Genomic DNA, 12,558 nt, shown 5'->3' with positions numbered 1-12,558 from the left:
ACTAGACTAGATTAGAGACTAGATTAGAGACTAGATTAGAGACTAGACTAGACTAGAGACTAGACTAGAGACTAGATTAGAGACTAGACTAGAGACTAGACTAGAGACTAGACTAGAGACTAGATTATAGACTAGACTAGATTAGAGACTAGAATAGAGACTAGACTAGAGACTAGACTAGAGACTAGACTAGAGACTAGACTAGAGACTAGACTAGAGACTAGATTAGAGACTAGATTAGAGACTAGACTAGATTAGAGACTAGATTAGAGACTTGACTAGAGACTAGACTAGAGACTAGATTAGAGACTAGACTAGAGACTAGAATAGAGACTAGAATAGAGACTAGACTAGAGACTAGACTAGAGACTAGACTAGGCTAGAGATTTGAAATTTTATCAAAGGAAATAGTTCAAGTTATGAAAATGACTTAAAAATTTAAATAATTTGCCAAATCTAGGAGCTTTAAAATTGTTTATAAAAATGGTTCTCTAGAATCCTTAAAAGATTATAAATTATTTACTTTTTAATAAATTTTTAAAGAATCTTGTAAAATATTTTATTTCCCGTTTTGTTTATGAAAAATCCCATTTTAGGAATTTACTGGGATTTGTCAAAATTAATAAAAAATTATCAATTAATAAAATTTATTAAGTATTTTAAAGAATTAAACAAAAATTCTAAATTCCCATTTCGTTTAAGAAAAATCCCAATTTGGGAATTTAGTGGGATTGGTCAGAATTACTAAAAAATTATCAATTAATAAAATTTATTAAGTATTTTAAAGAATTTTAAAAAATTTTTAAATTCCCATTTTATTTACAAAAAATCCCACTTTGGAAATTTAGTGGGATTTGTCAGAATTACTAAAAAATTATCAATTTATAAAATTTATTAATTATTTTAAAGAATTAAACAAAAATTTTAAATTCCCATTTTGTTTAAGAAAAATCCCATTTTAGGAATTTAATGGGATTATTAGAAATTTTATGGGATTTACTAAAATCATGAAAAATCTAAAAATTATTGGAGTTTTAATGTTTTTGTAAAGAATTTAACAATAATTGTGAATTCCCATTTTGTTAATGATAAATCCCAATTTGGAAATTTTGTGGGATTTGTCAGAATTACTGAAAAATAATGAATTATAACTATTTTCAAACATTTTTAATGAATTCAGCAAAATTTATGAATTCCCATTTTGTTTAAGAAAAATCCCAATTTGGGAATTCAGTGGGATTTGCCAAAATTACTAAAAAAATATCAATTAATAAAATTTATTAAGTATTTTAAAGAATTAAACAAAAATTGTAAATTCCCATTTCGTTTAAGATAAATCCCATTTTAGGAATTCAAAGGGATTATTGAAAATTTTATGGGATTTACTAAAATCTTGAAAAATCTATAAATTATTAGCTTTCTAATAAATTTTTACAGAATTTAACAAAAATTCTTAATTCCCATTTTGTTAATGAAAAATCCCAATTTGGAAATTTAGTGGGATTGGTCAGAATTACTAAAAAATGATCAATTTATAAAATTTATTAATTACTTTAAAGAGTTAAACAAAAATTTTAAATTCCTAATTTGATTATGAAAAATCCCACTTTAAGAAATAGTGGGATTACATATTAGGAATTTAACGCGATTTACTCTAGAACCTTCAAAAAGTACAAATAATTTAATTTTAACTGAATTTTTTAAAGAATTCAGCAAAATTTATGAATTCCCATTTTGTTTAAGAAAAATCCCATTTTAGGAATTCAATGGGATTTGCCAAAATTACTAAAAAATTACCAATTATTTGATTTTTAATGTTTTTGTAAAGAATTTAACAATAATTGTGAATTCCCATTTTGTTTACGAAAAATCCCATTTTGGAAATTTTGTGGGATTTGTCAGAATTACTGAAAAATAATGAATTATAACTATTTTCAAACATTTTTAATGAATTCAGCAAAATTTATGAATTCCCATTTCATTTAAGAAAAATCCCATTTTAGGAATTCAATGGGATTTTCCTAAAATTACTAAAAAATTATCTATTAATAAAATTTATTAAGTATTTTAAAGAATTTAAACAAAAATTTTAAATTCCCATTTTGTTTAAGAAAAATCCCCTTTTAGGAATTTAATGGGATTATAGAAATTTTATGGGATTTACTAAAATCATGAAAAATGTAGAAATCATTGGATTTTTAATGTTTTTGTAATTTGGAAATTTTGGTAATTTTTTCCCTTTTTATTGGGTATTAACCCTTTTTAATTAATCTGGCCATCTTGAATTTATTTGCGATTTTTTTTATTAGTTTTATGTTGATTTGTTTGTGTTTTTATGTTTTTTTTTTAATTTCCAAGTTGAAACCATTGAAGCAAATGGACGGTATATTTATAAGGGTGTACAAACTCAAAATTAAAGATTTTAAATACAATTAATAAGAAAGTAGAAATATGTATCGAGAGAATACAAAAAAAAAATGCCAAATAGAGAAAAACTAAATTAAATGGAAAAGCTCAAGAATATTTTATAGTGTAGATAGAAAAAAAAAATAAGAATTTTAAAACAATAAAATGTAGTAGGTACAGTCGCAAACAGTTAAAACGAACTATTTCCATAGTGAAACACACTGACGACTGACTGTGTATGGCGGTGCGGTGCGATGCCATTGCTAATAAGGATGATGGGCTAAAAATTTGCATACGAACTGTGTTTTTTCTAATAACGAACACTAATGCTCCCTTAAATCTAATAATGTCTAAATAAATAACCAGACATGTTTATAATGAGAACAATTGTAATACCAAAAAAAAAAGTAGAAAAAAACACACGAAAAAATCAGAAATTAGCGTAATATTTAAAGCATATTTATTACAACTTAATCCTAATACTACAAAAAAATCCTTAAAAAAAACGTGACAAAAAGTGCAATAATAGCAGCTATTATTGGCCATTTAACGTTTCCTTTCTTTACCTTCTTTATAACCATAACCGACCTATAACAATTAAATCAAAAAAAATCCCAAAAAAAATCGTGAAAAACTCTGAAAAAAAAACCTTAACAAAATAACAATTATCTCCCCATTTAAATAATTTCACTTTATGTAAATCTTGTTAAGCCTTTTTTTGCCACTTACACACTCTTTTTAACAACCATTATAATACAACAACAAAAAGAAGCCCTTTGTAAAACAAAAAAAAAATTAATTTCTCAAGTCGTTGTGGTCTTTTTTTTTATTCAGTTCATCTGTTTGTGTTGTAGTTTTTTGTTTTTGCTTCCTTTTTTGCGTTATTTGTTTTGATTATTGAAATTTATTATTGGTGTGTTTTTTCTGGGTTTTTTATACAAAAATATTCTTGATTTTTTTTATTTGCAAACACAAAACACTTGTCGCTTTATGAAAAGTTTACGTCAAACATAAAAAACTTCTTCATTTTTTATTCAAATACACACACAGTGTTGGTGTATGCAACCAACAACTACCCTTAAAACAACAAGCAGCAACAATAGCAACAACAACAACCCATTGACAACCCTTTTGCTACAGTTATTATAACAACAACAAAAAAGTACTGACATTTAACACAGCAGAGTTGTCAATTTAATGATTTTTCTGTTTGCTTTCTTTTTTATTGGCGATTTTTGGTGGCTGTTTGTTTAATTGCCAACTCAAGCAAGGTGTTTAAAAAATATTAAAATTTCATTTAAAATGTTTGGAAAAAAAAGGACTAATGTCAATAAAACTTCATAGTAGCTTAATTATTTCATAAGTCTATTATATTGTAAGGGAATTATTTAAATAAATGAATTGAAAATCAAATAAACCCCATTATCACAACCTAAAGTTAAACTGAGTTTTCATACCAATAATTATTTTAACCAACAGTATAACTATAAGTTAACACATAACAAGAAAAGAAGAAAAAATTCCGAGGGAGTTTGTTCCCCGGGAGTTTTTTCCCATTGAATTTGAATAGGAAAAATGAGAAAAGGAAAAAAACTCCTGGGGAATTTTTATTCATAATTGGGCTGTTTATGTTAATGGGGAGGAGAGCTATATTTGGCTCTTCCGAATCTTAAATACCCTTCAGCAAAGTACAAAGTCGTGGTCATTCCCACGACAGCCGATTAACAAAGATTAACAAAAATTTTTTGTGAAAAGAAAAATAATTAAACTGACCAGACATGGCTCAGATCTAGACCATGGATACTGGGGAACGCGGAGTAACACCTCCGATTTGTCACTACTACAGGCTAATATATGAAAGATTCTGTGACTCCATCAACCAATCCTGGAATAGTAGGACGGATTATCAAGTGTCCAAGGCCTTTTGGTCACAGCTGGATGCAAAGGCAAAGGACTCTGGCGTATAAATCAGTCTGAATTTGACCGACCATATGGGTAATGTTGGCTTTGAGGGCCGCTATGGTTTATGACTTATTCACAAAGACCTCTAACTTAAGAAAACCCCACAAGAAAAAGTCAAATTACAGTGTACTCTCTCATAAGGGGACACCTAAGGGACTGGCAAATTTGTCCGGTTTAAAGAGATGTCCGCTATTGAGAGTAGAAAATAATTCAAAAGAATTAGTTTGGGACTGAAAAAAGTGTCCGTTTATGGGATGTGTCCGCATAGAGAGAGTACACTGTACACGATCTCGATGATCAGTTCACATCACCTTTACGTCAGATGACCATGCCCTCAAATCATTAGTAAAGAATTATGATCCAATGAACTGATGACGCCACCAGCCCAAAATCTACACCAAACAGTGACTTTTCGGGATGCATTGGACGCTCTTGGATCTCATGAGGATTGATATACTTAAAGACCTTGAATTGAAGCTTAATTTTGGCTAATTAAAGACCTTTCAATGAAGCTCAACTAAGACGACATAAGTTTTATAGCTGAATCTCAACTTAGACTACATGAATAACTATGATGAAGCTCGACTTTTGATAGAAGCTCGTCTCGTAATAGCTCGACTACATAAATAGATGCGATTAGAGCTTCACTTAACCTACACAATGACCTACTATTAATGCTAAGCTTAAACTACGACTGAAGCTAGCTTTTGTCTTCTTAAAGATCTTGGCTTACAGTTAAACTTTGACTATATAAGACGATCGATTGAAGCTCTACTTCATTTAATTAAAGGCCTACCAATTAAGCTCAACTTAAACGACATAAGTGGTATGACTGAAGCTCAACTTTGGCTACATGAATAACTATGATTGAAGCTAGACTGTGTCTTCTTTAAGACCTTCGATTGAAGCTTAACTTTGCTTACACGAAAACTTCGATTGAAGCTCGAGTTTGTCTACTTAAAGACCTTGGATTACAGATCATCATTGACTATATAAGACATTCGATTGAACTCTACTTCATCTACTTAAAGACCTTCCAATGAAGCTCAACTTAGAGGGACTATAATTGAAACTCGATTTTGTCTTCATAAAGACCATCAATGGAATATCCACTCAGACTACATGGAGAACTGCGAATGAAGCTTAACTTAGGCTACGATTGAAGCAAGACTTTGTCTACATAAAGGTCCTCCATTGAAGCTTAACTCATACCACATTAAGTTCACGTTTGAAGCTCGATTTCGGCTACGTTTGAAGCATAACTTAAACTATATAAAGACATACAATTGAAGACAATCTTATACTATAACAGATTCCACTATTGAAGCTCAACTTGGAAACATTCGATTGAAGCTCGTGTTTGTCTACTTAAAGACCTTGGATTACAGTTCAGATTTGAAGCTCAACTTACGACATAAATGTAATGACAGAAGCTCAACTTAGACTACATGAATAACTATGATTGAAGCTCGACTCAGTCTACTTAAAGAGCTTTGATTAAAGCTCAACTTTGACTACACGAAGTTCGAGTTTGTCTATAATAGACCTTGGATTACAGTACAACTTTGACTATATAAGACCATCTCGATTGAAGCTCAACTTTGGCTACTTTAAGATCATCGTTTGAAGCTTAATTTTAGCTACATAAAGACATTCAATTGCAGCTTTACTTTGTCTACTTAAAGAGCATCCGATGAAGCTAAACTTAGACTATATATGTACCTTCAATTGAAGCTCGACTCAGACATAAAGAGATGCGATTAGAGCCTATTTTAGGCTGCACAAAAACCTTGGATATAAGCTCAACTTAGACTACGTTTGAAGTTCAACTTCAAATACAGAAAGAGCTGCGATTGAAGCTTCACTTAGACAATGGTTGATATTCAATTAGGACAACATAGAAAATAACGATTAAAGCTAAAGCTTCTGCAAATGTAGTCCAACTTAGATTATATTGAATGTCGACTTTGACCACATAAAGACCTTCGATTGCAGCTCATCTTCGAGAACATAGAGAGCTGCGTTTGAAGATCTACTTTGAGTACATAAAGACCTACGATTGCAGCTCAACTTTGGCTGAGAATGAAGTTTAAGTTAATATAAAAACCTAGGATTGAAGCTTAACTTAGACTGCGATTGAAGCTCAACTTAATCTTCAATTGTAACATAAAGACCTGAAATCCTTTGGCTGCATAAAGAGCTTCGGTAGAAGCTTAACATAGACTACGATTTAAACTAGACTTTGTCTTGGAGTTAATCGCAACATGGACTACATAAAGACCTAGGAGTGAAGCTAGGCTTTGTCTATATAAAGACTTACAATTGAAGCACAGTTTAGACTACATTTTAAGCTGCGATTGAAGCTCGACTTTGACTTTATTGAAGCTCAATTCTGACTAATCTTAGAGCTAAGATTGACGACCAACTTAAGTCACATAAAGAAAGGTTTTTACACTCATTGATCTTCAAACTAATATAATAAGATTCAGCTTATATGAGAACCGTGATAGTGTAAAAGTTCCCTTTAATTTTCAATCAAGTGCTTGATTATGATCAATCAAACTTTGTATTTAATTCTTTATCATAGCAAACCTACGCAACATGATTTTCGATAAAGTGCAGCATAATTAATCAAATTTTCTATTTAAATTTAGAAATTATAACAGGTTTATTTAATAAATTAGGTATTTTTAGTATAATTTTTATAAGCAAGCAGTTATATACAACTTAATATATAGAAAGACTTTACGTTTTAAGGGCAATTGAGTATTAACAAGTAGGAGAGCTATATTCGGTTGTGCCGAGTCTTTATCAAATTATACTTCAAAATAAAAATTTTAAATATTTTTAGGTAAACAAAGTTAATTTGTTTTCCAATTTAGTTTTATAATTTTTGGGAAAAAAAATTTTTTCGAATTGTTTTTTAAAATTTTTTAAATTAAAAATTTTTCAATTTTTTTTTTTAAATAAATTTTTTTTTTTAAATTAAAATTTATTTTTTTAAAATTTTAAAAAATTTTTTTTAATATTCAGCGAAAAAAAGATTTTGGTGAAAAAAAAATTCGGGTTAAAAAATATTTTTTCCGATTTTGAACCATTGTAGGTCCTATGGTCTTATATACGTCATTGCAAAGGTCTTTAAAATATCTATCATGAGATATCCATTAATATTGACAATAATATTAATGACTTTTTCGGAAAATTCAAAGCTTTCTCTATTGAGATTTTAAAAGGAAATTTAACAAAATTAATCAAGAAAGCGCCATAGAATTATATTCTACAAAATGTATTACACAGCTACTTGACTACCATTAGTCTCCCTGTAGTCAGCTAAGTAATTATAATGAAAACGACAGCATTGTCCTAACCAGCTGACAGTAAATTTTGAATTTTCGATAAATATTATTTATTGTCGTGTACGAAAATAGAAATGAGCTTAAACTGCGGTAGCCCTAACCGTGGTCGTGTAGCTGTGATGGCTTCAAAATATAATCGTCTTCCTATAAACGTGTGTATTTTTATTTTGACAGATTGTGTTCCGTAGCCTGCTGTAGTCTATTTGACTAAAAAGCATCAAGGTAAAGGCTATAAAATGCAGTTGGTAGGTAGCATTCGTCGCCCTGTAGTCAGCTCCTTAATAATAATGAAAATGACAGAATCATCGTAACCAGCTGACAGTGAAGTTTGACGTTTCAATTATGAATAAAAAATTCCCCGGGAGTATTTTGCCATTGAATTTGAATAGGAAAAATTGTAAAAGGGAAAAAACTTTCGGGAAATTTTTATTCATAATTGGGCTGATTGTTTATTGTCGCCTACGAACATAGAAATTAGCTTAAACCGCTGTAGCCCCAATGGTGGTCGTGTTGCCGTGTTGCTGTGATGGCTTCAAAAAATAATCGTCTTCCTATAAACATGTGTATTTTAATTTTGACAGATTGTGGTCGGCGTAGCCTGCTGTAGTCTTAAATTAAAACATCATGGGGAAGTGTATAAAAGGAGAAGTTTTTTATTTCAAAAATTCAGTTTATTGAAATATAAAGAATTTAATTTAAGTCAGAGCGAAATTACCATTACCAACCTAACAGCAAATAACGTTACCGTTAAATACCGTTACCGAAATAAGTCAAAATACTGTTATCGCTAAAATAACGTTACCAAAATAAACTATATTAAAGATATTTTAGCGGTAACGGTAATTGCGGTTATTTCGTTAACGGTAAATAAAATTTACAAAAATTCAAAATAAGTGGACAATGTGGTATTTTATTATATTTTAAATTTTTTGATTGCAATATCTGAAATCAATTAATGAGAGAATTTCATTAATTGATGGATTTCGGTAACGGTATTTTAGCGGTAACGGTAACGATTTAAAACTTGTATTTTTATTATTCAAATTATTTATAGAATTTCGGTAACGGAATTTACGATTATATCGGTAACGTTAATTGCAGATATTTCGGTAACGGTTGCTTAGAGGTAACGGTAGTTGAATTATAAAAAACTTGTATTTTTTTAATTCAAATTATTTATAGAATTTCGATAACAGCATTTAGAAATAACGATATTTACGATTATATCGATAACGGTATTTTAGAGCTAACGGTAATTGCAGTTATTTCGGTAACGGTTGCTTAGCGGTAACGGTAGTTGAGCTGAAAGAGGTAACGAATCAAAAACAAGTAAATTTTTTTTGTTTTCAATATCAACTCAATGAAATCAAAAAAAAAAATCAAATTTTTTTTAGAATTTCGATAACGGTATTTTATCGGTAACGGTAATTGCAGTTAGTCCAGTAACTGTAGCTTAGAGGTAATGTTACATAGATGATAGCGGTAACGAATTTAAAACTTGTATTTTTATTACTCAAATTATTTATAGAATTTCGGTAACGGAATTTACGATTATATCGGTAACGTTAATTGCAGATATTTCGGTAACGGTTGCTTAGCGGTAACGGTAGTTGAATTATAAAAAACTTGTATTTTTATAATTCAAATTATTTATAGAATTCCGGTAACGGTGTTTAGAGGTAACGATATTTTCGATTATATCGGTTACGGTATTTTAGAGCTAACGGCAGCTAAGCGGTAACGGTGGTAGTTGAGCTGAAAGGCTAACGTTAGCCAATCCTGAAAAAATACATATTTTATCTATGGTTATGCCTTAACTGTGGCTAAAAATTTTTATAGTTTTACAAAAAATTATAAATTTTTATTATTTTTAAAAAATTATTTTAAATATTATTGTAATTAGCATTTTGCCTTGTACAAAAATTCTTATAAAAACTTCATGTAATTTCTCTGTTTTGCTCTAAATACATGGAATGTATACAAAAATGCAATTGTAATAGGTACTATGTAATAAAATGTTAACATTTGTATTAAAAAAAAAACTGCTTCATAGACATGAAAATGTGGTGTAGGCAGAAAAGCATTATTTTAGTTAAATTTAAAATTTTTTTGCTAATAAAGCTAAATTGAGGGTGGAAATTTTTTAAACTTACAAGAGATATAAAAAAATATCTACTACGAACTCTAATTTTAATAAAAATGATGGTTAAATTAATTCTGTAATGCAGAATTTTTTATTTATTTTTAAGCATACTTTTAATTATGTTTACTTATTTATTTTATTTCTCTATTAAACTGTTTTCTTTTACTATTTTCATACTTTTAAACTGGCCCTTTAGAAAAAACGCTAATTTATTAGTTTGGCGCTTTTTTTCGTACTTCTATACCAACCCATAAACACTACTGTTTCAGCAAGTTTGTCAAGTTTCGTCCTATGAAAAAAATTCTACATATTTCTCTCACTCTATTGAATGGCCTCGCTCTCTCTCTAGCCTTATGGAATGAGTGTTTACCTATGTTTTGCTGTGTGTTTGAGTTTGTGTGTTTACATAAACACACAGTTGTAAAATTTAGTACTTAGTTTGGACACACAATAAAAAATACTACTACTTTAGCAAGTGGACAACAACTACAGCAACAACAAACAGTGGAGTACTATTGTAAATTTTCAATTCAAGCCTTTTTAAAATTTTCTAAGCAAGTTGTAGTTTGTTGTTGTTGTAAAACCCCCGCCCTCTTTATTAAAGCAAACAAAAAAACCGATGCTTTTTGTATACATATATATCTTGTTGTTGTTGTAGTTAGTTTTCTGTTATCGTTACTACTGCTGCTGCTGCTTCTGTTGGTTTTTGTTGTTGTTGTTTTTGTACAGTGTACCACCTAAACAGGAAGATATGTGAACTTTACTCTAACAAAACAAAAGCCGCATACTCCTTCTCGTTCCTCATCCAACCAGAGTAACAAGAAACGAAATATACAACAAAAAATAATATGAAAAAAAAAACACACACACTGAACAGAACAGAAACCAGAAAATCAATAAAAACAACAAAATACACATTTTTGCAAAAGCAATAAAAAGACGCGCGCAAATTGTTATTTTAACCCAAGACAAATTGTTTTTTTCACACTATTTTACAATTTTTTTAACAAACTTTTTAATATACACATAAAATTTTGAGGAAATATTTTTAATAAAAAAAATACTTTACCATCGTACTTACCGCTGCCGGTTGGAAGCACAATCTACAAATGCTTTCCATGTCCTTTGAATGATGATGATGAGCCAACTAAATGAAATATAGAAGAAAACACAAAAAATAAACCACAACCCGACTTTTAAAACTTTACACTACAAGAGGAAGCACTAGCACTGTTGTCTCAGCCTAAAGCCCGGTAGTCCATTAAAATTTCATTAACACCGGGGGAGGTCTTTCTTAAGATTTTCGCCACAATACACTTTAAATTAAACAAACGCTAGTTTGCCAAATTGGAAATTCTTTTAATTTCATAAATTTCTTATTGAATTCCATTAATATGTTTGTGTTTTCAATTTTAGCCAACTTCTTATTGTTTCGTTTTTTTATTTTTGTTTCTTTTGATTTTCTTCTTTTTTTTTGGTTATTTTAGTATTTTATTTTTTGGCCAGCGGAGCACCTTTTTTTTCTTAAATTTTCTTCACACACACACTTTTTTCTCATTTCTTTTGACATTATTTTTTAGGCTTGTCGCCTCATGTTAATTCCCTGCAATTGCATTTGTTTCTTGCTGTTTTTATTTATGTCCAAACAATTTGTTTTAATTTGTTTGCTGTAATTTATGTACTTTTTGTGTTGTTTATGCTTTTTTTTTATAAGGCTTTCGAAACTTTTTTTATACGACCGTCTAATCAAAATAATTTTTTTTCTGCTGCTAGCAAATGGCAGAGACAATAAAATATAGAGATGACGTCTGCTTAATGTCTTTACAGACCTCTAGAGGGCGCTGTTGTTAATAAATATTTAAAGATTTGTGTGTTTTTTTGTATGCTTAGATAATTTAAATAGCTCTTTAGATGATTTTAGATAATGGAAATTGGAATTTGTGAGAGAATTGAAAGGAATTACTCTCATTTTGTGTGTAATTTTATAAAAGTAATATAAGAAAAAGCTGTATGTTGTGAAACCCTGCTAAGGGAAATAAACTTGGCAGCACTTGTTATGAGGTTGCCATGTTGGGAAAATTGTGAAATTGTTTAAAAGAGAATTAGGAACAGAAAAGTTGTTTTTAAAACAAACTTTTTAGATTTTAATCGATTAATAGGGAATTAATGGCAGAAATATTCAGTTTTAAAGCTATATATCTAGATTTTAATAGATTAAAGGGGAATTAAGGACAAACAAATTATGTTTAAAGCTAAATTTTTAGATTTTAATAGATTAACAGGGAATTAGGGCTGACAAATTATGTTTTAAAGCTAAATATTTAGGTTTTAATAGATTAAGAGGGAATTAGGGGAAGACAAATTCAGTTTTAAAGTAAAATATTTAGTTTTCAATAAATTAAGAGATAGTTAGGGACAGACAAATTATGTTTTAAAGCAAAATATTTAGCAAAATAATAGATTAAAGGAAATATGGAGCAGAAAAATTAGGTTTTAAAGCTAAATATTTAAATTTTAATAGATTAAATGTGAATTAGGGGCAGACAAATCATGTTTTAAAGCTAAATATTTAAATTTTAATAGATTAAAGGGGAATTAGGGTAGAATAATTGCGTTTTAAAGAAACATATTTAGATTTCAATAGATTATGAGGAAAAAGGGAGCATAAAAATTAGATTTTAAAGCAAAATA

The 12,558-nt window shown here is 29.2% G+C and overlaps 1 protein-coding gene across 5 annotated transcripts in view; it reads right to left on the bottom strand.

The window, feature by feature from the left end:
• The window catches only part of LOC135957499 (zinc finger protein 391), a 49,676-nt gene extending 37,874 nt beyond the window's left edge, over nt 1-11,802 (bottom strand). For 3 of the 5 annotated variants that reach the window (XM_065508248.1, XM_065508251.1, XM_065508252.1), the window contains exon 1: nt 10,937-11,802. In XM_065508248.1, coding sequence (XP_065364320.1) covers nt 10,937-10,987 — 51 coding nt within the window. In that variant the 5' untranslated portion in view covers nt 10,988-11,802. The remainder of the gene's footprint in view (nt 1-10,936) is intronic. The other 2 variants (XM_065508249.1, XM_065508250.1) reach the window with 2 other exon arrangements.
• Between the last annotated feature and the right edge of the window lie 756 nt (nt 11,803-12,558).

Source organism: Calliphora vicina, chromosome 4 (assembly GCF_958450345.1).
Source record: "Calliphora vicina chromosome 4, idCalVici1.1, whole genome shotgun sequence".
NCBI lineage: Eukaryota > Metazoa > Arthropoda > Insecta > Diptera > Calliphoridae > Calliphora > Calliphora vicina.
The sequence above is the reverse complement of the archived record's forward strand: the minus strand, read 5'-3'. Positions and strand labels throughout refer to the sequence as shown.